General features: G+C 45.0%; 1 protein-coding gene across 1 annotated transcript in view; it reads left to right on the forward strand.

Moving 5' to 3' along the window:
- CFAP58 (cilia and flagella associated protein 58) overlaps nucleotides 1-25345 on the forward strand; it is a 938919-nt gene that overhangs the window by 462622 nt on the left and 450952 nt on the right. The window contains exon 10 of the mRNA XM_069611751.1: nucleotides 16782-16943. Coding sequence (XP_069467852.1) covers nucleotides 16782-16943 — 162 coding nt within the window. The remainder of the gene's footprint in view (nucleotides 1-16781; nucleotides 16944-25345) is intronic.

Genomic DNA, 25345 nt, shown 5'->3' on the forward strand with positions numbered 1-25345 from the left:
ACAATAGGGTCTGAGGTATAGCCCCAAAATGTCACCCGCAGACGTCTATTTACCAGAAATGATCCAAACCATTTTAGGGCCTGCTCGGAAACATTTCTAGGCACTCTCAGACGTTCAATTTATTTTTAAATGTTTTTATTGGCATTTTGGTAAAAGACATTCGTGTTACAAGAGGTTAATTAGGTAGTAATGCCAGTTTTAAGTAATAACCATCAAACAAACAAACAAAAACAAAACAAGCAATTCTCGTTACAGTCTTGGCATGTGAAACATGAGAACGAGTGGATGTCTCCTCATCCGGGGTGCCATTCTTGCCCTTCTTGGGGGCAACTCCTCCAGTTCACGCATGGTGGGGGTGGGCAGTTTGCCACCCAGGCGTGGGGGGGGGGGTGCTCATCATGGTGTGCAGTTCGTTCATGGAGGCTTGTCATCGGAAGGATGAAACATGTCCCATACTAGTGCTTTCCAGGCAACCCATTTGTCACTACCATCCAGCTCTGATCTGCTTACCGCCTCCACCCATACCTTAGTCTCAGCCTCCGCCCACCTCTTGAATTCCCTATGCCAATGTTGGTACCATGGCCCCCCCCAGCCCTCTTCCATGACATGGCAATGGTTCTCTTGGACAGGATGCATGCGAGGGCCATGAATTTATGCGCATGCTTATGTTTGCTGATCCTGGGGTAAGCACCAAGCAGGCACTCTTTCGGTGACCACTCATACCGGGCGACGCCAGCAGCTCTACAGGCTTGTTCTATCCGCACCCAAAGATTCCTCGCCCGCTCGCAGCCCCAAAACATATGTATCATATCTGCTTCCTCCCTACCGCACCATGGGCAACCCGAGCTGGCATTCCTGTTGAAGGTGGCTATTCTGTGTGGGGTCATGTAGGTGCGGTACAGCAGGTTTAGCTGTATCAGTTTGAACCGATGATTCCGTGAGACTGCTTTGGGGTAACTCGGCGCCCTCTCCCAATCCCGTTCTGTTAATGTCGTGCCCAGGTCTGTCTCCCACTTTTCTTTCAATGCTGGACTCTTGGGGTTGGGCGTGTCTGAGCGTGCTATATAGGCTAGAGACTGGGCGCCAGCCACCATCAAGGTTGTACATTAGGGTAAGAATTGGTTCAGCCTGCGGCTCGTCCGGCCAGCCCTCCCAGCCATCTCTGGCCACCTTTCGGACCCGTTGGTACCACGGGAACTGCCCACCGGGGACCCCCTCCCGAATTGAGCTGAATTCCCTGAAGACCCCTTCATCATACATGTCTCCCCACGTGTATATCCCATGCCCTTCCCATCTTCGCAGAGCCGCCAGGTCCAAGCTGTCCTGGCATGCACCTGCCGCTATTGGTATCTCTGGGGTATAAGGGTGTGTGGTCCCCAGTACCGCTTGCGTTCTTTTCCATATCTTCCGCCCCAGTGTCACCACCATTGGAATGTGTTTCGCAGCCCTGAGGGTTACCCAGAGTATTTCTTTTAGTGTGGGGTGTGCAACCAGCTGTTGTAGCAGGACAGTCTCCGAGGTGGGGTCATCAGACAGCCATTTGACCACATGGCTAAGTTGGGCCGCCAGATAGTACTTTTCTAGGTTTGGCAGCTTCACGCCCCCCGGTCATATGGCAGGTATAGGGTCTTCAGTGAGAGTTTATGGCGAGCAGCACCCCACAGGAACCCCTGGATCAGCCCCTCCAGTGTGCGTAAGAAGGAGGCCTTGATGTAATAGTGCATGTTATTAAAGAAGTATAGGAACCTCGGGAGGATGATCATCTTGGTGATAGTGACTCTATCTAGCAGTGATAGCGGTAGCCTGGCCCAGAACTTCATGGAGTTCCTCATGCCATGCAACACCCTAGCCGTGTTGTTTTCGTGTATTTGTTCAGGCGAGTGTTTAATGTTGACCCCCAGGTATTTAAACGAGACAGTCTCCCATCGGAGACCAACTGCAGGCAGCATGCTGGGGTCTCTCACTATTAGGCCAGCAATTGGGAATGTGCAGGATTTAGATCTGCTGGAGCTGATTCCAGAAACCTTGGCATAGTTGTCCAGTATATCTAGGATTACCGGGACGTTTAAATGCGGGTCTCTGACGTATAGAAGGACATCATCCGCGTAAAGCGATAGTAAGTCCCCCGCAACCCTGACCCAGATGCCTGCATCTAAGTATTGCTTCCTTAGGTATATCGCTATGGGTTCAAGACCCAGGACGTACAGCATTGGGGAGAGTGGACAGCCCTGCCTAGTCCCCCTTTCAGTATCCCAGATGGCAGACACCAACCTCCCCGTTTTGACCCTGGCTCTTAGGATTAGTGTACAGAATATGAACCCAGCGAATGAAGGCCTCCCCGAATCCAAACCCCTCAATGTCGCCAACAGCCACTCCCAATAGATCGAATCAAACGCCTTAATTGCGTCCAAAGAGAGTCTGGCATATTCCATCTAGGAGCCCTCAGTCTGCGCCAAGATGTGTTGCAGTCTGCCCAGGTTTAGGGCAGTACTGCGCCCAGGTATAAAGCCCGTTTGATCACTGTGTATTATATCCCCAATTATTCTATTCAGGCGTTTGGCAAGGACTGTGGTGAGGATTTTCACATCATAATTTAACATCGCCAAAGGGCGGTATGAGTCGCAGCTTTCAGTCGGTTTTCCGGGCTTCGGTATTGGGACAATTAGTGTTTCTCTCATAGACCCCGGTAATACCCCATTCGTGAATGCATCTTGGTAGACCTCGAGCAGGACCGCGTGATGACATCAGCATATGTTTCATAGAACTCTGGGGGGGAGTCCGTTGCTGCCCGGTGTTTTGCCGGAGGCGAGGGACCTGATTGCCTCAGTGATATCCTCACCCGTTATTTCAGCATCTAGGGCCTCCCTGTGCGTATCCTCTATTTTGGGAAGGCCTATTTCATCTAGAGTGTCTAATATGTCCGAGTTTGCCACTTGGTGGCCATGGCTGTATAAGCGGGAGTAGAAGTCACGGAAAGTGTCATTTATGTCTTGCCACATTTTATGTCTTGTGCCTGTTTCGTCCTTTATCTCGATGATTTGGTGCCTCGGATGTTCCCTCCGGCATAGCCATGCTAACACCTTGCCCAGTTTGTCACCTTCGGCGTGTGATTTGGCTGTCTTAACTGTGAAATCGAATTTGGAGAGCCTGCCCCAGGCCTCCGAACAATTCCCTCGCAGCAATGCTAGTTCTTCCTCCTCCCCCCGTGTTCCTGTAGTGTTGGTTTCCCTGTTTTTAAGTTCCGCCCTTAGTGTTTTCCATATGCCGCCGGTTCCTGCAATAGCCTCCCCCCTGACAACCACCTTCATTGCTTCCCACACCGTGCCCCAGTGTTCTACACTGCCCACATTTGTTTCCAAGTTCCCTTCTAGCTTGTCCCGTAACTCCTCCGCGAAGGTTTGATCTGTCAGGGCATCCGGGGACATGTGCCACAGTGGTATAGGTGGTCTGAGGCCCCTCACTGTCCACAGCACCTGCAGCGGGGAGTGGTCTGATATTGACCTGCCCAAGTATTGGGCAGAGTCCATTTGTGGCTGGTAATGTTTGTGCACAAATATGGAATCTATCCTTATGCGCAAGGCGTGGGGGGCAGAGAAGTACGAGTAATCTCTGTCCATTGGGTGGAGTTCTCGCCACACGTCGACCAGGTCTAGGGATTCTATCAGCGCGTTGAGTGCCCTGGTCGGCGCATCGTTTCTGGTTACTGGTGATCTAGATCTGTCCAGTTCCCAGTCCCTTACACAATTAAAGTTGCCCCCCCCGCACCCCCAGATGCAGAGGCTGTCCTGGCAGCCAGCTAGTTTGGCTCCCAGTGTGTCTAGGTGCTTTGGGATTCCATGGTTGGAAGTATGAGTTTATTATGCATATTTCAGTCTGCTCGATCCATCCCCTCACCATCAGATAGCAGCCCTCCCGGGTCCGCCTACCAGCTTGACACCTTAAACGGAACCAAAGGGCTGATCCAGACAAGCACCCCCCGGGCATATTTGGAGTAGGGAGCCCCATAGCACTGCCCGTCCCACTAGTCGCTCAGCACCCCCAGGGTTTGTTCGGTCAGATGGGTCTCTTGGAGCAGGGCTATGGACACCTTCTTCCTGTTAAGGAAGGATTTAATTCTGTTCCTGCGAATGTAGGTGCCCAGGCCCTGAACATTCGATGTTAGGATTCTAATGTCATTGGCCATTTCGCCATGTGCAACCCCACCGGCTGGATCCAGAGCCATCCAGCCTCTGATCTCGCCCCAGCAGACAGGCCAATCACTTGCCCCAGCCGATTCACCCCCACCCCAAAACCTGCAGTAGTACTCTCGCCCCTCATGCTACATGCCTCATTTTGATCTCATTGCTTGCGTAGTAAGAACAAACCAAAACCAAACAAATTAATAACCAAACCAGAACTAGAACTAGGGAATTGCACTTAGCTGCCACCTTGTGTCCGTGGCGCTCGAGCGCCCCTCCAACTGACTGGCCCTCCAGGGCCAAGGCGTGCAGGCTGTGTGGTGTGTCAGCAACCGGCCGACACTGAACGGTTCGTGGGGTGTGTGCCTTCACCCAGTCGGAGGCCCCCGCTTGCCCCTGCCTCATAACATACTGTGGCGGCCTTTTCAGTGTTCATTTGCAGCCGAGCAGGCTTCACTTAATGCGTTCCTCCCCCCGCCCCTCTTGGCTGTCTGAATCAACGTTCCTCATGTAACAGCTTCACGGCCATCGTCCAGGTTGTTGTGCTCCAGCCACATGTTGGCCGCAGCAGGCGTTTCAAGAAAGACGGTGCGCCCTGTGTAAAGGACCTTGAGGCGGGATGGGTACATGAGCATATATTTGAGGTTCAGTTTCCTGAGTTCTCTCAGACATTCAAGTATAATATCATGATTGACTGTGTCGAAGCCCACGGACAGGTCAGCATCACAAACAGTGTAAGCCCCTCCTTTGTCCACGACCTCTAACAACTCATCATACATCGATAGCAAGGCTGTCGCCGTCCCATACTTTGGCTGAAATCCTGATTAAAAACCATCTAGCAGCACCTCATTTCTCAACAAATGTTTGAAATTGCGAAGCAACCACTTGCTCTAATATTTTTCCAGGCCACGATAGGGCTGAAACCGGCCGGTAATTCTTCAAGCAGGCCAGGTCCAAGTTCAGTTTCTTTAATAATGGTGTAATGATGGAATTTATTAGCTTGCATAAAGTGACTGATATATTCTGTGCTAGGCTTCTAGCCGTACACGCGGGTAACGTAAACAAAGAATCATTAGTGGGCTTGAGATTCAAAATAAGCGATTGTATAAAATCCTCTAACTGGTTGAAAATAAAACCTTGCACAGTTTTTGTTGCTTCCGGTTGCAATACTTATGGCTGGATGTACAAACATGCCATCTATTGAATCAAGGCACACCTGGCTCTCCTGTATTGCTTCAATTTCTTCTTTAAAAAACACATCGAACGTGATGGCCTGTGCCAACCAAGGTTCAAGGGACGACGCAATACAGCTTGGCTTGCAGAACCTAGTAACCACCGTGAACACTTCTTTTGGTTGGTTTGGCATTGCCAATTTCTTTGTGGAGAAAATCCCCTTTGGCCCTAAAAAGGGCTTGTTTGTAATTCTTCAGTGCTGTCTCGGCCCGCTCAGTGCTCTCCGGAGATCTAGTCTCTCTCTCTGTTTCTTGTCTGTTTGGTGAACCTTCTTTCGAAGGCAGCCAAGATTGTGGGTAAAGCAGGGTTTAGAGATACTATTACTCTTAGGTTTCAACTGGGCATATTTGAAACATAACGTACCCCAAATTGTAGTGCCCCATGTGAAGAATTCCTCACTCGACAAAGTACTTTCAATACTAGCCAGTCTTTGGAACACTTCATCACCAGGGATGCTGGGCTGATCTCTGGCTTTTTGAGTAAGCACCAGTGCCCCATCCTTCCGTGACTTTCACTCTCCCTGAAATGACCCAGTCAAAAAATTGGAAAAAATTATCAGACCAGATAATGGGAACTTTCCCCCTCAGCACTGTGCAATCGCCCCTGGCCAACAATCCAAACAGTGACCTCTAACATGTGAGGGGGCCGTCATCAGAAGTGGCAGCCCATGGTTCCCTAACAATTCACTCAGTTCTTTAGAATCTGGGTGTTGGAAATTGTCCATCCAAATATTCAAGTCTCCCACATATAAAAGTTCCTTATATCTGCTCCATGGTAGAGTTAGGAAAATATCCAACTTCTCCCGAAATCTGGCAGCAGAGCCTGAGGGTTTATAAGCCAAAATAATCTTCACTGATACACCGAGTTGTGACACTTGCGTAAGATTTCCTTTCGTAGTGGCGGAGAGGGAACAAAGGCTTAAATGGTTTCTTGAAGACTCGAGTGTAAGTTCCTAGCTTCTTCTGTAATATTCTGTATAAAGTCTGCCACATAGAACAGGAATGTGCCTTTTTTTTTAAATTTGAAAACTCAGCCTGATATGCCTCAATGCGAACACTCGAACAACAAGCTTTTGTTACAACATACAACTTAATAGATTCACTAAACAATAAGTACAACAATATGTCACAAGGCTGGTTAGCCGAACGGCACGGGTCTTGAACAATCAAAAAAGCGCATCCAGCCATAATGAGTCCATAAAGTCCACTACAGCACAACTCAGTTTGATGCATTGACCAGCCGAGGCATATGACCACCAATCTCGGTTGGTTGTTGCGGCAGGGATATATTCTCCTAAATGCTGCATCCGGTTTGATATAGTCCGGGTGCATTTAGTAAGAAGATGTTCAGATGTTTGAATTTCGTTATGGCAAAAACGACACAAATTATCTTTTACTTCACTGGAGTGACGACACCACAGCATCTCCTTTGTTTTCAAGGCATTCAGACGGAGTCTCAGAAATTGAGCACGATGATGTCGAGAAGGACAGTTTGTTAGATAGCGACTTGGCACATTTAGCTTATGTGCTCCAATTCCTGAGTCTAAAGTAGTCGACATCGCTTGGCGCTGATCATTATTCCGGATCCAGCACCAAGATTCAAACTTCCTTTTTGCAGATTGAGGTCGCATGATGAGATCATTCAAATTAAGATCAGCGCTGGATAGAATTGAAGCCATGATTAGGTTCCACTCTTCTAAAAGTTTCGATTCTCCTGGTTCTGATCTCACGGAAAAAATTTGAAATGCTGGTGCCACGGGAATCAAATTCATCTTACGCATTGCCATTAGAGATTTCCACATGACACAATCATGCAAGGAGTTCAATGAAAGTTCATATCTTATGTGTCATCGAGATGTATGAAGGCAGCTTCAAAACACGCCACCAAAAAATTCCTTCCAGCTTCTGCCAAAACAAACTGTCAATGTTCCACCCAGATTCTGACCCTAAGGTGATCGCAGGAACCACTTTTTGAGCATAGAAAGTCAAAACGGGGGCAAGAGTAAACTTTCCATAATTATTGTTTAGCAGCTGACCTTGGATGCTGAATTGAATCATTCAATTTACCATGTCTAATTTCCAATGATGTTCATGTAATGATCTATTAAATGTGATCCCCAGATATCTGATTGAATTGACAATGCCTGTTTTTTGTTTTTGGATTCACATCGACCGATGATGACAATCTTGGTCTTTCCGATGTTTAAAGCTAGATCGTTAACATTCAAATATTCTTGTAGATTTGTTAGCTGCCGTTGTAAGCCAATCTGGGTACGATCCAGTAGGACTACATCATCAGCATATATGATGCATCCAATTTCTTTGTTTAGTTTCGGCGGAAAACATTGCACATCTTCGTGGAAATCTGGTAGGTCAGAAATGAACAATTTAAAAAGTTCAGCTGCCAACGGGCACCCTTGTTTTACTCCTTTGCTCATTGGTATTTGCTTCGATAGGGTGCCCTGGTTGTTCAATCTTATGCGAACCACAGTTTCTGTATGAAGTGCTTTTGTTGGATCAACCAAGTTACAAGGACAATTCCAATTGGCCAGTTTTTGCCACAATTTGCGGCGATTGACACTATCGAAAGCTCCTCGTAGATCGATAAAGGCTAGATACAGTCTCGTCTTTGCCTTAAGGCTTTCAAGTTTTAGTATATTTAGTAGCAACAAGTTTACTTCCACCCCAACGCCTTTAGTAAATCCAGTTTGCCGAATGTCAAAGATTTGCTCAGACACAGACCATGCGGCTAACTTTTTGCGTAAGAAGGAGGCAAGGATTTTACCTATTGTATCTAGCAGGGCAATCGGGCGATAGTTGCTCGGATCAGCCCGATTGCCCTTTTTGTAGATTGGCACGATGATTGCTTCGCGCCAAGACTCTGGGATCGACATTGAAGAGGACAGTCGTGAAAACAGCGATTCAATAAAAATTGCCCATTGCTCCTCATTTATTTTCAACATCATATTTGTTATTAGATCAGGACGTGATGCGTGGGATCTTTTCAGGGCCCGTATTGCCACCTCAATATCTTCCAATGTAATTTGCAGATCCCATGATGTCAGCTCATATTCTGGGTCTATCGATTTTTCCGCAGATGGATTACTGAGGATGTTCACAAAATGGTGTTCCAATTTGGCAGCATCGATTTCATTGGATAGTGTGAAAGAATGTCTCGAATTCCCCGTATTCAGAATTGTCCAAATTTTGCGGGAATTCTTCGTGACTAAGTGCTTCATTAGGATCTCTGCTTTATCTTGCTCAATTATTGATCTTTGGGATTTTAACCAGTTTCGAGAAGCTTGACGAAGCAAACGAATGGCAGTTTTAATCTTAGTGACATTAGTCACCGCATTTTCTGACTTTTTTAAGGCTCTGATATTGCGTCACATCGCCCATTTTGCTTGCAACAATATCATGGACGATAAGTGTTTGTGCTTTGTACCCATTGTACAATCAGAAGCTTTGACTATGGTAAAGTCAAGAAGTAGAGGAGCATAGTCAACCGACAGGGCTGCGTCTTGAAGAAATTTCTGACTTAGTTTCTGGATCTTTGGGCCATCAATCCAAAGACGATTACCACCAGCATTGACAGAGATTGGGATTTCATATTTTTTACACTCAATTGTCCATTCGACCATACAGGCAAGACGAAAAAGGTTATGATCGCTATTTGGCATATCACTTATTACAAGCATCATATCGCTTTCAAATAGATTTTGTGATACACAAAAATAGTCGATTATTGACTGGGCTTTGTGATTTGACCAGGTTGGCTGTGATGGTTGGTCGCCTGGGACTTTCCATTCACCATGTTGCAATTGCGGTTTCGAAGTGCAAGACTCCACTGGTGCCCCCGGCTGGATACCTCATCTTCTGGTAACAGTTTGAACATCTGATAAGCATGATCATATTTGAACCGCAAACAGTTTAGATCACCAGCACATATTATTGATAGGTTCTTATGTTTGAAGAGAACCTTGTCAATGTATGATGTGATCATGTTTATAAAAGTCCTTGTGCTTATTTTGTTTGGATTCCAATACCCATTTAAGATAAACAAATGCTTCCTTGTAGAACAATTTTCATTGACAGTCTGAAGCAAGGCTCCTTGATCAAACGGGTTGGGACTAAACAAATCCACGATCTGCCACCAGGGATTTATTTTGATCAACATCAATAAACCAGAAGATGGTCGCCCCTTTGCATTTTTGTTGGCTGGATTTAGCAGAGTTGAGAAACCATCTCTAAGTGGTGGTTCACTCAACCATGTCTCCTGGAGACAAAAGATGAAGACTTTTTCCAACTGGGCATCAAAATTGTTAAATAGACGAACGAATCCTCTGGTATTCCAGGATATGAATTCACGCATACACTCGGTTGCGGTCACTAGTGGCTAGCGCCGACCAGCTACATCATTATAGAAGGCATTCTTTGGAACGCTGGTAGTGTTCTGTCTTGTATTTTTCGGGATAGACATTGCTTTTCGTAGGTCAGCCTGTCTTTGTTCTTGATTTTCTTGTAATCCGCTCCTTGGACTTAAAGTAGTCATGGCAGATCCGGAACACATTGGTTCAACAGTTATGTCAAACCCAAATACCAACAGTTCCTCTGATGCATTCAGAATGGTGTTTCGAACTGAGGCTGAGGTAATGTGTAACAGAACTTGATCACAGCATTTCTCAGTGGCGTACTCGACAATTCATATGTCTTCAGACATTATAGTACGGAGCGAGGGAATGCAAGTAAACAATTTCAACACGTTATTACGATTCAGGTTCAAAAAACGATCTTCCTGATGCAAATTTTGCAATCTCAGTTTACAGTTCAAGAAGGCTGTTCCGGAACTTAAGGATGAATGGGCACGTGAGGTGTGACGAGATTGCTTGTTTTCATGAGATCGGGTGTATTTTGGATTCAAAAGTATGGGCATTTTTGAACTTCGCTCGGCATCCTTCGTCTTGTAATCCAATTTCTTGTCCGAGTGCACCCCTGGTTTTGTTGTTGACGGGAGCCCAACATGAGAAGCCTCAGGGTACACACGAGGAAGGACAGATGCTTGATTACTGGACACTTCGTTAGAGTATGTCGAGAGGTTACAAAGATTGATCTCTGACTCTGACGACTGACTCATAATACTTTTCAAGTCTGATTCGACTTTTTGTCTTTTGTTAGCCGGAACGACAGTACGGACTCGTCCACTGGACGAATTGTCCTCAGAAGAAATGATTTTTTGAGCGTCGGGCTTTGTCACGTCTGGTCTGCAAAATAAGCCTGAATTCATTGAAGGCATTACATTTCTGATGTATTTCCGTGGCTTCGGCTTCTGTTGATGTTTTTTGATGTTATGCGCTCTTTGCACAGGCGCTATTTGCTGAGCATTTGTAGGCAGTATTTTTTTTAACCAACCTTGAAGTAGCCTCTATGGATTTTGCGGGTCCTTCAAAAATACCAAAGGTAGCCGGTTGATTTGCAGAGGTGAAACTTGAGCCTTGACACTTAGCTTGTTGGTTTAGCATAGGAACAGGGGCGAGGTCGGGATGAGGCACATCCGTATTTATGGTTCCGGCTTGGGGAGCCGAACCGAGGGTATCCTTTACTGGGACCGCGTTCACCAGGAGAGTTAATGGTGATTTTGTTTTTGTTATTCGTTCATGTGATTCCTTGGGAACCAAGACAGATCTTTGAGGCTTGGAAGAAGATATCCCATTGGAGTTGGCAACAGACATCGATGGATCCTTGAGTGACACAATATTTGAACTCATCATGGAAGAAGAATGTCGCATCCATTTTACTGCTTCAAGCAAACCGTCAGATAGGGTATCATTCTGACAATGATGATGCGCAGCGAGATCACTCAATCGCTCTTGCCATCGCATTGTGTGTTCGACTTCTTGTGTGAACTGAGATTGTAGAAAGTTAGTCACAGAGTCAAATTTGTCCATCTTTTCCTTTAAGGTTACTATAAGCGAAGTCTGATCTTTGTAAGCCTTGTGCAGGGATTCGTACATCTTTAGGAATGGAAGTAAGGCTGCAGAAGAAGCTGGCAGAACATTATTGTAGATCTGCATCGCTGCAGAAGATGAGGCTAGGTTTTGATTTAGAGCCAGTTTTTTCTGCCGGGCACAAGTGTGAACTGTTGACAGTCTCAGAATGGAGATCACTGATTGTCGATGAGTTCACAGCTGGAGTAGTTGAAGTGTCTTGCAATAAGTGTACAGATTTAGAGCGTGCGCCCGCATTTCTCGGCATACTAGATGAGTCCTTGTTATCATGTCGCACACGTGACTTAGTGTGGATTGTGTTCATAGTAGAATCCGCTACACCACAAGTATTTCCTTTGTCGTTTGATGTTGTTCCGCTGCTATTACGTTTCACTGTCGAAATGCACGAAATTTCACTTGGGTTTGCGGACAAGTACTCAGTGCCAACGGCATTGTTGCTCTGGTGAAGTGAGACTGATTCTCTTAAATTAACGTTAGAGAGCACACTAAAATGAGGAGGATGAAAAGTGTGTATCATCTCATGTACCTCAGCAGACTGCGACTGTGTTAAGTTTGACGCACCATATGACTTCATAGGTGGAGTTTTCCTTGCACAGCCTTCTGGATTAAAAGCTTTGAAACTTGTCTTCCCGTCGGGACGATGTACGTTATTTCTGGCAATGTCAGTAGATAAACAGCCATCGGCCACGGTCGCCGCATCGTTGTTAATGACAGTGACTGTGGACACTATTGCTGTAGTGTCATTCAGGCTCGCATTTCCATCATCGCCTTGCGAAGCTTCCATTAGCTCTGCGTCCGTAAACTCGAAGGGAGAAAAGAATTTGTCCGCTGTTTCAGAAGTGAGTAAGTTCGGCACCATCTGTGTAATGTCATGTGATGGGAAAGTTCTTGGTGAACTGAAAACAACAGGGGGTAAGTCAATTAAAGTTAATAGGCGTCTCTATAAGGGGATATCAGTATTCAGATCAGCCTTATCAGTCAAGACAACCGCTTCGACTTCCTCGGACTCAGTGTACGCCCCAGCTCAAATTGTTTGAGCAGCTAGTAGGGCCGCATATATATATTTTGTAATATAATGTATAAAGTCTGCCACATAGAACAGGAATGTGGCCTTTTGTAATACATTTTCAGATTGGAAGGAATCCTTCTTTTTTCCTGAGTTTGGCAGAGAGCATCAGCTGCAAAAGGTTCTCTTTTCCTGTTAGAAAGGTAATGTGTAGTCTAAATGAGGAAAAGAAGTAGGCCCATCTGGCACGACTGCTGTTTTGTGTCTCTGGTGCTTGCAATGACGCAGAGATGGACGGTGGTAGCGAAGAATATTGTAATTTGCCAGAAGCAGTTGAATTGTAGTAGGACTGGAGGCGTCACCTAACCAAGTTTTGGTGACGCACAAAAAGTTTGGCTTAAAGTCAGAGAGGATGTCACAGCCCTGAGCACAATGTGCTACCAGGGAACAAGCATTCAGCATGAAATCAGGACCCTTAATCAGCAGATGTATGCAGTCCGGCTCAGAGCACTTACCGAGCCATACAGTCGTAGGAAGGGCGAGAATAAGAAGCTGTTTGCGAGAGTAGCAAATAATACTAATACTTTTTTTTGTGGATGTTTACCTTGCTGATATTCTCTTTTATGTCGTTTTTATTAATGACTTTTGAAATGTGCTTTTTTATGTATTTATGTATAAGATTTTCTGAAAAAAATAAAACAACAAACATACTTGCATGTACAACCCACGGAAAACATCCTCCTTCGCTGACCGCAGATACTGCTGCGGATGGGCCAAGAGGGGCACAAATGGGCACAGACGGGCTGGACTTTGCACGACTTCGGCACATGTCCGATGCGCATTCCGGCTATTAGAGGGCCTATATGGACACATGATATTGCAGAGGCCCCTTCCAACTCCCTTGCCAAGCCGACAGGGAAGAGAGACTGTGGTGAGTTTAGGGAAGAAATTAACAGACGCCTACTGGGAACGAGACCCCCGGGGCGCTGGAGGCCAGGCACCACCTAGCGCTGGAGGCCTGCCACCACCTAGCGCGGCTTACAAGGATCCATGAATTAAATAAATAAAATAATCAAAGAATGAGTAAAAATAAAATATAAATAATGATTGAATGCAGATATAAAATGTGGAAAAAGAGGCACCCAGTCACATGCCATGGCCGGGGATACCAAGACCATAAAAGGAACCAAACCAAGTAAATAAAATGAATAACAGAGCACAGCAGATAAAAGTAACCCGCACAGCAGAATGCTATGAAATGCCAGGCTAAAGTAAAAAGGCAGAGGGGAATGACTACTGTACCTGCGAGCTATGAGCCAGCACAGATAGCTGCTGTGTTGTACATTACAAGGTGCTGTATTCTTTAAGGAAGGCATGGTATTAACAGTAAGACATACACAAGTGACTACAGTTTAAGGGTGTTTCTTGAACCTTCACAAGGGCGACATAAACACCGATCTTAACCTAAATCTACAGATGTGAGCAAGCTACAACCATCAAAAAATAATAATGCAGTCCTGGCCTGGGAGAGTCTTGGCAACATAAAAGGGCCTATCCTAAAAACAAATATTGGCAATCCTTACTACTAATTTACATAATTTACAAATAATATGGGGTGATGTTCCTAAAAAAGAAAAGTGTCCACAAAAGGATAAGTCAGGATGTTCAGACCGTTGGCCTCCCTTCCCCAAGTTTTCAGCACGGACAAGGTGGTTCACTCAAGCAAAGCACACACTCTGGCTCATGCGGCACGAGTATACAATTCCATTTTCACAGTTCAAGACCTTCTGTGTCCAAGTCTCTTTTCTTCTTGCAAGTCTCTTTACTCAGAGGGTCTAGTAGACAAAAACAACGACGAAAACATTCTTTTCCTTTTCCAGTATTCAATTTGGGTGTTCACCCTGGATCTCCTCAGCCGTGCTGATCCCTTTCAAAGTATGTTTCGCTAATTATTTCTCGGGTGACTCACGGTTCACACCGGATGTCCCCCCGCAGCCCTCCCAGGCCGGGCTCAGATTCCTTTCTTTCACTCGATGAGTCTTCCTCAGCCGGGCTCAGACCAATTGTGATGCATTTTAAAATATCAAAGGCTTTCAAATGTGTACAGGGTTTAGCTTGACCCGTTGCATGGCCACTTCGATCTCAATATTCCTTTTCTCACACTCGGCATCAGTTGGATACCTAACAAAGACTTTCGAATGAGCACCCAAGTGGTGCCGGACCACTCTGTGTATGGTATCTTTTCTTGGTTTCCACAGTCCAATTATAAAGTTCAGTTACTCCTTTTGGTTTCACTCATTGCGTTGCTCTTTGCAAATGCCTCACACACTGTTCTCTTTGTACAATATTGCGGCTTGCAACCTTGGTTCGAAACACAGGCTGGTGTGGTATCAATCTCTCCGACTCACCGGCTCTGCTGTCTTTTCTGATGCCACTTTGTTGTAGGAGCCAAGGACAGTACCATGGCGGCAATCACTCTTCCCCATCTTGGTTGACGCGGAAGAGCCCCGGTATCTCCGAAAAACTGTTCAAGTTGGATCAGCCTTAGTTCCTGGTGTTCGGTTTCTTACTTTCCAAGGCTCATGCAAGTAACTGTCTTTAGAGGTCATGGGTACTTCTTTCCTTGCGACTCTGTTCTCGCCGTCTTTCTCCTTGTATGAAACTGCCATCTTTGAACTGCTGTTTGCTCATGTGGCTTGCCTTGCTCGGAGTGTGCTTTTGTGCTCTGCCTTTTATCCTTGTGGGGATGTGTGATGGATGTCAGGTGTGTGTAATAATCCGTAATTCCCTGCTCTTTCCTGTCCATGATTTTTGGACATGTCAGGTATTCGACTCTGGTGTTAATCCGTTGTTGCTCTTGGTGAACTGTCTGTGAGAAAGGGTTTGTATTGGAAAATGGGGTGGGTTGAATTCCTAGGTATCTTACCTGGTAGGATGGGGAAAAGGTTTTATTTGGAAGGGGATACCGCGTCTCACCCTCTGGTGTCCCACTTCCACTCCCCGAAGACCCCTCATCCAGGTGATCCTCCCACACTGGTCCACCCACAGGAACTGGATCAAAAGCGATGGTCGTGACCTGGCCACCAGGATGACAGATCCCCGGGGACTAGCAGGTGAGACACCTTCAGGTTTTTCACAATTAGAAAGAATTGGTTGTGATTTTCTCCTTTTTTAATCTTGTAAGTTAAGTTGATGTGCACAATCGTGTGCCAAGGCCGTCATTTGTTTGTTTTTTTGTTTTGGTACCTAGGTTTTATTGTAAATGTCTCCTTGTTGAAGTGTTTTTTTTAATTCAAAATAAAATTAAATATTAGTGAACAACACTTACACCACCTGTCTATAACATCCCTTTCTAGGTGGTTAGCCACAGACCAAGGGATATGATATTGGTGTCATTGTTCATTGCAAACATTGGGTTTTATCGAAAGTTTATCAGTAATTATGCAATTTTACCATGGAATTACTGTCAAACCCATTTATGGTTCCTACCACTCGCTCCTGAAAATATACTGTGGGATTGTGAGCGGTGGTAATACTGTGTTGGTCCCATTTTTTTGAGTCAATCGGACTGCCAGGGAATTTTGGAGGAATCACTTTGATCATTATTCTGCTGTAGTAAATCCACTGATTTTTCAAGGTAAAGTTGAGAATTCGCCTCAAGCTCTTTACTGGAGGTAAATCATCCACTTTACCTCTCACCTCAGAAATCAGTGGTGGCTGAAATTGGCTTTAAATTGGCACCGCCAAACTCAGGCTTCATTACGACTTCCATGAAATTACCGCCAATCACATTTACCATTACTGCCACTCAGACCTGTGCATTTATCACATCATTACGAGTCGGGTGGTGTTAATCCCCATTGTTGCCGTCCACATGTCTTTGTGGCGATTTTGACAGATTTAGCGTGAGCGGTAATTCCTCCATGGCAAATCTGGCGATTTTTAGCTTTAAAGTGGGGGGCATTTACCTCCATCATATTGCTGGAAGTTTATCCACTACTTCAAGGTCAAAACTCAGCCTCTGACTTCGGTGGTGCAGTAGCCCTGGCGGTAATTCCATTATCTCCAAAGAAGTGCTGGTAATTCCTTTTTTTACCACACCACCAAACTGGTAATGATGCATATTATCTTTTATGTCTAAGCATATGCTAAAAACATTGGCTATGGAAACATGCATCATACATTTTTTTTTTATTGTTTACTAAGTAAGCAAGCTGGAGCATTATTTTATTTCAAAATGCATTTTCATGTTATAAGTGTATATGGCTGCATAGATAACCTCACAGTAGTTGTGGGCTGTGCAGATAGGCTTAGAAACTGAAACTGTCCTACCTTGTTAATTTCCTACCTTTCATTTCAGGTTTTGCAGCACATGGAAGATATTAAAGTACGAGAGATGCAGATCTTCGATTATAAGAAGAAGATTGCAGAAGCAGAGACTAAATTAAAACAACAGCAGAATCTGTATGAAGCAGTCCGATCAGACCGCAACCTGTACAGCAAAAATCTCATTGAAGCCCAGGTACGGTGTGTGTGTGTACATTGAACAGGGTGGTTGTGTGAGCCAAATTCTGCTTTATCAACTGTGTGCTACTGGGACAAGGATTAGGGAGGCAGGGTTATTCAATAGATTACTAATTGGGTATTGGGAAGAGGAAGATCGAGGCATGGGTAATAAAAACGATAAGTAATGGGGTATTGGATGAGAAAGAGGGAGGCAGGCTAATGCAACAGATTTGTAAACGGGTATGGTAGGTAGCAGTCATGGGGTCCTGAGATGAGGAAGAGAGAGGCAGGGTAATGAGGCTCTGGGTGAAGAAAAATGAGATAAGGTAATGCAACAGATTACTAATGGGGTACCAGGATGAGGAAGAGTGAGGGAGGGGTAATGTGGTACTGAGACAAGGAATGGTGAGCAGGTAGGCATGAGATACTGAAATGAGGAAGACGTTGGGAGGATAATGCAAAGGATTACCAATGGGGACTAATATGAGAAACAGTGAGGAGCCAGTAATGGAGTATGGGACGCTTAAGTGTGCGGCAGGGGTAATACAATAGATTACTAATAGGGTACAGGTATCAGAAAGATTGAGGCAGGTGTAATGGGGAACTGGGATGAAGAAGGGTGAGGCTGGGGCATTGGGGTAATGGCACAAGGAAGAGGCAGGCAGGGCTAATGGAGTACAGAGACCAGCTTAGTGTGGCAGGGGTAATGCAAAAGATTACTAATGGGGTACTAGGTGTAACAATGAGGGAAGCTATAATTACGATGATCCTGAAACCGGGGAAAGATGTGACAAGATGCTGTAATTACAGACCTATTTCTTTGCTTAATGTTGATATGAAGATTTTCACTAGGATTCTGACTGTTCGCCTTAGTGAGTATATGGGGGGTTTCATCGATCGTTCACAGTCTGGATTTATGAAGAATCGTTATGGGTATGATAATATTAGAACGTTGCTGAACGTTTTGGACTTGCCAGATTCTGTGACCGATGATGTTTTACTTTATTTCTAGATGCTGAAAAAGCATTTGATAGGGTGAACTGGAGGTTCTCAAGTTACACATTGTTGAAATTGGGGTTTGGGCCTCTGTTTGTTAGGGCAGTTCAGTCTTTACAGATGGGAATAACAGCAAAAGTGTGGGTGAATGGTGGATTTTCAGAGTCATTAACACTGTTTAGGGGCACACGTTTCATGTTGACCATTTGGGCTAAGATTAACACGATTAAAATGATTTTATTACCAAATGTCTTGTATGTTCTTCAGTCTTTGCCCTTACTTTTCATGAGGAAGGTGTTGCAGCGGTTAGATAGGTTGTTTCAAGATTTACTCTGGGGAGTGGGGAAGAAGGCTAAAATTCCTCGTTATATTATGACTCGCAGTGTCAAGGATGGTGGTTTTGGCTATCCGGTCCTTAAAAACTATGCTAATGGTTTCCTTTTAAAGAGGGTGTCTAGCTATTCTGTTAGTGATCTGCACCAGCTGCCTTGGTGGGTGTAGATTGAGGTGCGAAACTTCCTCCCATATGACAAGTGTTTATATTCGTTTGGAAAGTTGCCAGAGAAAATGCGCCTGTTGAGGACATTTTTGGCGACGAAAGTGGCATTGATGTCTCTAATTGTGGGAAATGAGCAAGGGTTATTCATTTATAAAGAGGCCTCCCTTTGGCACAACCCTGGTCTCCAGATAAATAATAGACCATTGAATTGGAGAAGTTGGATTAGCAGAGGTATCTTGAAAATTGGGGATATTTGGGGTGATGACGGAATGGTTCCTTTTGGTGGGCTCGTAGAGAAATTTGGATTACGAAATAGAGAGTTGAGGAGATACGATGATTTGTCGTGTTTGATGTCTGAAAGGATTCGGATGCTGGATGCTCCGCTATTGCGGGAGCCTGGGGTTCTTAATCTACTGACCTGTGGGTCTAGCAAAGTGTCGGATTATCTGTGTGCAATGCGGTTGGATGTGCAGTGGATTGATTCGTGGGACAAGCTGAGATTGTCATGGACGGAGGAGTTGGGTAGAAAATTGACATTGGTTGAATGGGATAAGGTTTGGAGAGTAACGGTACGGGTAAAAACGGATTTGCAATTACGTTACATACATCAGAGGATTTTGGGTAAAATCTATTGGACCCCTGCTCGCATGTGTGATTTGGGTCTGGTTGATTGTGATAAATGTTGGGGTTGTGGGAAAGTGAGAGGTACGCTGATTCACATGTTGAGGAACTGTGAGAGGGTGAGGACATTTTGGAGTGATGTAGTTGATAGGATCGACCAGGTTTGGAATTTTGCATTTCCTAGAAATCCGTTGGCAATTGTTTTACTATTACCGAGTAGCACTTACAGAATTAATTGGGTAACATCGTGTTGGATAAGTAAGGTTTTGTTGGTAGCTACAAAGCAGATTTTGAAGGTGTGTAAAACGAGGAAGAAGCCAATAGTTGAGGATTGGATTTTTGATGTGCAAGTTCTTTCTCATTATGAGAAGGCTATGCTTTGTAAATTGCACAAGGAAGGATGCTATGATGAACAAAGAGGGAATTTCTCTGATCTTTATGGGTGAAATGTGCTTCATTTGGGAATTTTCGGATTGGTCTAGTTTACAATATATGTTGTGTGTTGTGGGTGTTTGTGTTTTGTTTTATGTTGTCGTTTGTGGTCCTGTATGTGTGGTCATTGATTGTACTTCTTATTGGGATGTTTTATAGTTTGTGGTTCCTTTTTCCTTAATTGATATCTCTTAAATGATGTTCTATGCGAATTTCACTATTGACCTAATTATTGTTATTCTGTATTTACTTGTTTTTCTGTAATTGAAAATGAAAATGAAAATAAAGTGAATTAAAAAAAAAAAAACGAATGGGTTACTAGGCTGAGGAAGGGGGAGTCGACGGTGATGCAACAGATTCTGAATTCTGAAGTTTGGCGAGGAAGTGAGGCAGGGCGATGTGGTACTGGGACAGGAAAGAGGGTGGCATGGGTAATGTAATGCATTACTAATGTGGTACCAGGGAGAGGGAGGCGTGGGTAATGCAACTGATTAATGATAGGGTAACATGATGAGGAGTAATGGGGTACCGGGCAAGGATTAGAGAGGCAGGGTTAAAGCAAGGATTACTAATGATGTACTGGAATTTGAAAGATGGAGGTGCGGGTAATGCAATGGATTGGAGCCAGGGGTTATAAGACACTTGTATGAGGAAGAGAGAGGTGGGAGTAATTGGGTACTGGGACAACGAAGAGGGAGGCAGGGTAATGGGAAACTGTGATGAGGAAGGGTGAGATGTGAATAAGGGAGTAATGGTACAAGGAAGAGGGAGGCAGGGGTAATGGGATACTGGCACAAGAAAAAGGGAGTCTGGCTAATGGGATACTGGTGCGAGGACAGGTGAGGCAAGCGTAATGCAACAAATTACTAATGGGGAACTTTGAGGAAGAGTGAGGCTGAGATAATGCCACAGATTACACATGGTGTACTGGGCCATGGATGAGTGAGCCAATGGTAATGCAACAAATTACTAATGGGGTACTTTGACGAGGAGGAGTGAGGCTGAGGTAAGGCATCAGATTACAAATGGGGTATTGGAATGAGGAAGTGTGAGGTGGGGTAATAGGATGAGAAGGAGGGAGTCATGATAATGGGGGACTGAAACGAGGAAGAGGGAGGTGGGGTAATGTAATGGATTACTAATGGGGTACTGGAACAAGGAAGAATGATGCAGGGTAATGAGGTGCTTGGATGGGGAGGATTGAAGTGGGGTAATGGACCATTAATACAGGAAAGAGTGAGGTGAAGGTAATGGGGTACTGGGTAGAAGACTAGTGAGTGGACCAACCCATTACTGGGATGAGAAAGTGGGACATTTGGGTAATGGGGTACTGGGATGAGGAAGAGTGGGGAGGGGTTAATGGGGTACCTAAACAATAAAGAGTGAGGTGGGGAATTGCAAAGCATTACTAATGGGCTATTGGGAAGGCGAGTGTGGCAGAGGTGCAATGCAGTGGATTTGTAATGGGGTATTGGGACAAGGAAGAAGTGTGAAGAGGTAATGAAACATAAACAATAGGTACATGGATAAGGAAGAGGGGTGGTGGTAATGGGGTACTGGGATGAGGAAGAGTGAGGTGGAGTTAATAGAGTACTGAGATGAGGAAGGGGGAGGCTGGGGTAATGCAACGGATTACAAATGGATATTGGGGCAAGGAAGAGTGGCGCTGTTGTAATGTGGTACTCTGACATAGAATAGGGAGGCAGGGGTAATGAGGTATTGAGATGAGGAAGGAGGCAGGTTTAATGCAACTAATCTGATTACTAATGGGTGCTGGTAGGTAGACGAGTGAGGCAGGTAATGGTGTACTGGGAGGAGGATGAGAGAGGTGTGGGTAATGAAACAGATTAATAATAGGGTATTGGATGACGGAGAGAGGCTGAGCAAATGCAATGGATTACTAACGGTATACAGAGATAGCGAAGAGTGAGGCTGGATAATTCACCAGATTTCTAATGGGGTACTGGGAAAAGAGAGAGTGAGGAAATGCAATGGATTATTACTGGGTACTAGTACGAGGAAGTGCGGGACTGAGGTAATGCAATAGAAAATGAATAGGGTACTAGAATGAGGAAAAGAGTGGCAAAGTAAAATAATGGGGTACTGGTCTGAGGAAGAGGGAGGTGTCAGTAATGCAATGGATCACTAATGCAGTAGTGGGACGAGAAATAGTGAGGTGGTGGTAATTGGGTACTGGGATGAGGAAGAGTGAGGAAGGTGGAATGGGGTACTGGGATGTAGGTGAGTTAGGCAGCATAATGATCTTCTGGGACGAGGAAGAGGGAGGCAGGAGTAATTGGGTAATGGGGCAAGAGAGAGGGAGACACGGTAATGCACCAGGTTATTAGTGGGACAAGGAAAGAGGTGTGGCAGTGGGGTACTTGGATGATGGAGAGTGAGGCAGGGGAATGGGGTTCTGTGACTTTTTTATACCCTCATGAGCTGGTTCACCACTCGTTTCCATCTTTTTGCAATTGTGCAGGCATCCTTCTGGGGGAATGCCTCTGCAAATGTTTTATTTTATGTCATTTCTGATTAAAATGTACATTCCTGTTCTTCCAAAAATTTCAAATAATGTGTTCAGAGTGAGTAAGGTGTTGCCCGTGTGGCTTCCCATCAGATATCTGCCAGAGGAAAATGCTTTGGATAGGTGATTGAGGTTGGTTATCCCCTCAGAAGATGTGCATGGGCTCGCTTTGTGAGCTTCTTTCCCCATAACTTGTAGGCCTCAAGAATGACAGCAACTAGCTCATTGCCAGGCTCACCATAGATGCTGCTGAGCCTAGGTTCATCTTGCCAAAATCACTAATAGGTGAAAATTGATTGTAATGACTTTGGTTCTTTCAAGGTTAAATTTGAGTGCTCTAGCCACAACCAAACAGTGAAGAGCTCTGTCAGCCTTCAACCCATTGTTCAGAAAGTATACCAGCAGTGAAATATCTCAGTTTAGATTAAAATGTGACACTTATTTGGGTTGGGAAATAGAATGAGTCCAGAGGTTCACCTTTTCTCTATGGATGATGATATATGGCCCTTCGTAACAGAGTGACTGAATTTCACAAATTTTTTGGGCTCAGGTACTTTTCACTAAGTGTTACTGTGGAAGCTATCAGTTGAAAAGGCTTCTTTGTGAGAGTAGAGAGACCACATTCAGATCCCAAGGAGCATGTGGTCTTCTCAGCGGCAAGCACCTAGATAGTCGGTTTAAATGTGTTTTAACAATCTAGTACCCTAGTGAAGCCATTTGTTATTTTGCATTTAAGAGCCGATTGCAGACCAGCACATTCCGCAGGAGTTAACAAACACATCTGTTTCAGCCAGAAGGTAATGGATGTGAGCATGTCATTAGTAGATGCTTCTAGAGAATTGGTTTCATTATCCAGGCACCAGTAGCAGAAGCAAGTCTGCTTAGTAGAGTACTGGGATCCGCGTGACCCTCTCCTTACTGCATTGATGAGTTCCTTGTTCCTCTACAAGAGCCCCAAATGACTGTAAACTAGTCCGCAGGTGCCAGGCTGCTAAGGAGAAGGATTGAGGGGAGGGGTTTTGCACCGTCCCTCCCTGTTGATGGAGGAGACAGTGATGCCAATACTTCAGAATCTGGAGGTCTGATTATCTTATTATTTTCAGCCAGTTCGGCCCAATAAGAATGAGGTGGCAGCTTTTGAATGACCTTCAAAAGGAGGGAAAAGGGCAGAAAGATGTAAAGAGTCCACCCATCTCAAGGTAGAAGCAAGACATCTCACTGAGTCATGGCTCTCTCCCTTCCATGAGGTCAAAAGAGGTAATTTCTTATTGGCAAACAAGCCCAGCAGGTGGGCACACAAAGCTTGGAAGATAGAAGTCAATACATCTCTGTGAAACTCGCACACACAAGAGGTGTTAGACTGTCAATTCAAGATGCCTGCTCTGACATGGTCCACTCCTGCTTAATGGGAGGCAATGGGAATACCAAAGTGCTCCAGACACCAGCCCCAGAGCTCTAGCACTAAAAGGCAAAGAATGCAATATGTTTTCCCCCTTAATTCTTGAAATAGATAATTGCTGTTGTGTTGAATGTGTCAATCAACATTCAATGGCCCTACAGTGATGGAAGAAAAGCCTTCATGGGCAAGAAAATGGCTTCAAGTTCCAGGTAGTTTATTTGTTGCTGTGCCACCTCCAACCCATAGAAGCTCTGAACCTCCCAACAGTTCATCAACACTCCCCACCTGAAAGAGAGGAATCTGTTGAAAGGCCCTTCGTAGTGAGAGAGAGGTAAAAGGGTGCAGCCACCTGTAAGGTTGTCTTCATCCATCCACCAGTGAAAGTATGTGTTGTGAGGACCCAGGAATGAGATGAGAACACTGAGCACTCATGCGTTTGGCCATAAACCTTTATTGCAACAAAAATGGGTTGGAAAATGCCTCACTATCACTATTCTAGGAGGTTTTTCCATACCCCAACCAAAAAACAAATGGGTCTGTCCCTGGTCAAGATGTCCAACAAAATATGTCCTGTGTCTGTAATCCTATTCTGGCCCTTGCACTCTAAAACTGTTTCTAAGGTGTAAAGGGTTATTGTCTTTGACTCCTGAAAAGTGTTCAAATCCAACAAAAAGTTTCCAAGCAGCCAATGTCCATAGTTCTCTGGGACAATAATTCCCTTCCAGCGATGTCTCTTCTTCTTTAACATATAACTCAGAATCCTAAGGGACTGTTTATACATTTCTTGTTAATACATTCACTTGTAAGCATTACTTTCAACTGTTATACTCTCTTGCTAGGACTTTCATGCATTTACTTGTTCATACATTTAGTTGTAAGCATTTACCTTCACGTGGTATATTCTCCTGCTAGGATTTTCATACATGTATTTGTAAGTATTTCCTTCCTTTTATCAATGAAATGACATTTGCCCAGTGTTGGTGTATCATTCGCCTTTTTATTGCATTTGTCTCAACAATGGTTCTCTCTTTCATACAATGGGGGTTTGCCCCTTCTGCCAGTTCATTCTCATTCACTTCAGCTTGCAGGTATGTCAACCGTCACACTTTCAGGCAACCCTGCTGACTTCCATGTGCTTACCGGGTGCTTTAAGTGTTTCCGTGATTCTCCGCTCTCTTTCCTCCCTGGTTGCTAGCTCGGTGTGCGCCCTGTTAACCAATGTGCCTTGCCGACTTGGTGCACTGTTCCTGCTGGCTGTTGCTCATGGGCGATGAGCCGTCTGCCTTCTTGCTTCCTTCGCAGCTGTTTGACTGTGTTCCAACATCTAGTTCCACAGCGTTCACTCTCACCCGATGCCGGTTGCCTTCCGTATAGGATGTTGTGTCCTCCAGCCCCTACAGTTCTCCCGACTCCTTCTCTTTTGCAGCTGCTGAGGTTGCATTTATAAAGTTTCTGAGCTGTTTGGAGAGTTTTCAAAGACTAGACCACTCTGTGGGCTTGCCGGTCTTCATGATCCTCATTGCTTGATCTCTCTTCCTCGTACCAGGTGATCACGTTATCCCTTATGTGATATTGAGGGAATTGGTATGAGATCCTTTTGGGAGTGATATTACTGATCTTTGCCTCTTCCTCATCTCATTGACTGGTATATGTTTCTTTGTGTCATGTCGGGGAGTGTTTAAAGTTGGTTGGGTATGGGGTTGAGGGAGAGTGTCACAATATGCCATTAAGGCATGTGGAATGGAGGGAACTTCATTAAAAGGGAATAGAAGGGGGGTATGTGCCTTCCTCCATTGATGTCATACAAACTCTCTGAGGATCACCTCTCGCCAGGTGATCCTCCGTCGTGTGACCACCTTCAGGGTCAGGATCAGTTAGCAGCTGCCGTCCCCTGACCACATGGGAAGAGGCTACCCCGGGGAAAGTAGTGATGATATTCTCAGA

The sequence above is a fragment of the Ambystoma mexicanum genome, chromosome 8 (assembly GCF_040938575.1).
Source record: "Ambystoma mexicanum isolate Mex_15411 chromosome 8, UKY_AmexF1_1, whole genome shotgun sequence".
NCBI classification, from domain to species: Eukaryota; Metazoa; Chordata; class Amphibia; order Caudata; family Ambystomatidae; genus Ambystoma; species Ambystoma mexicanum.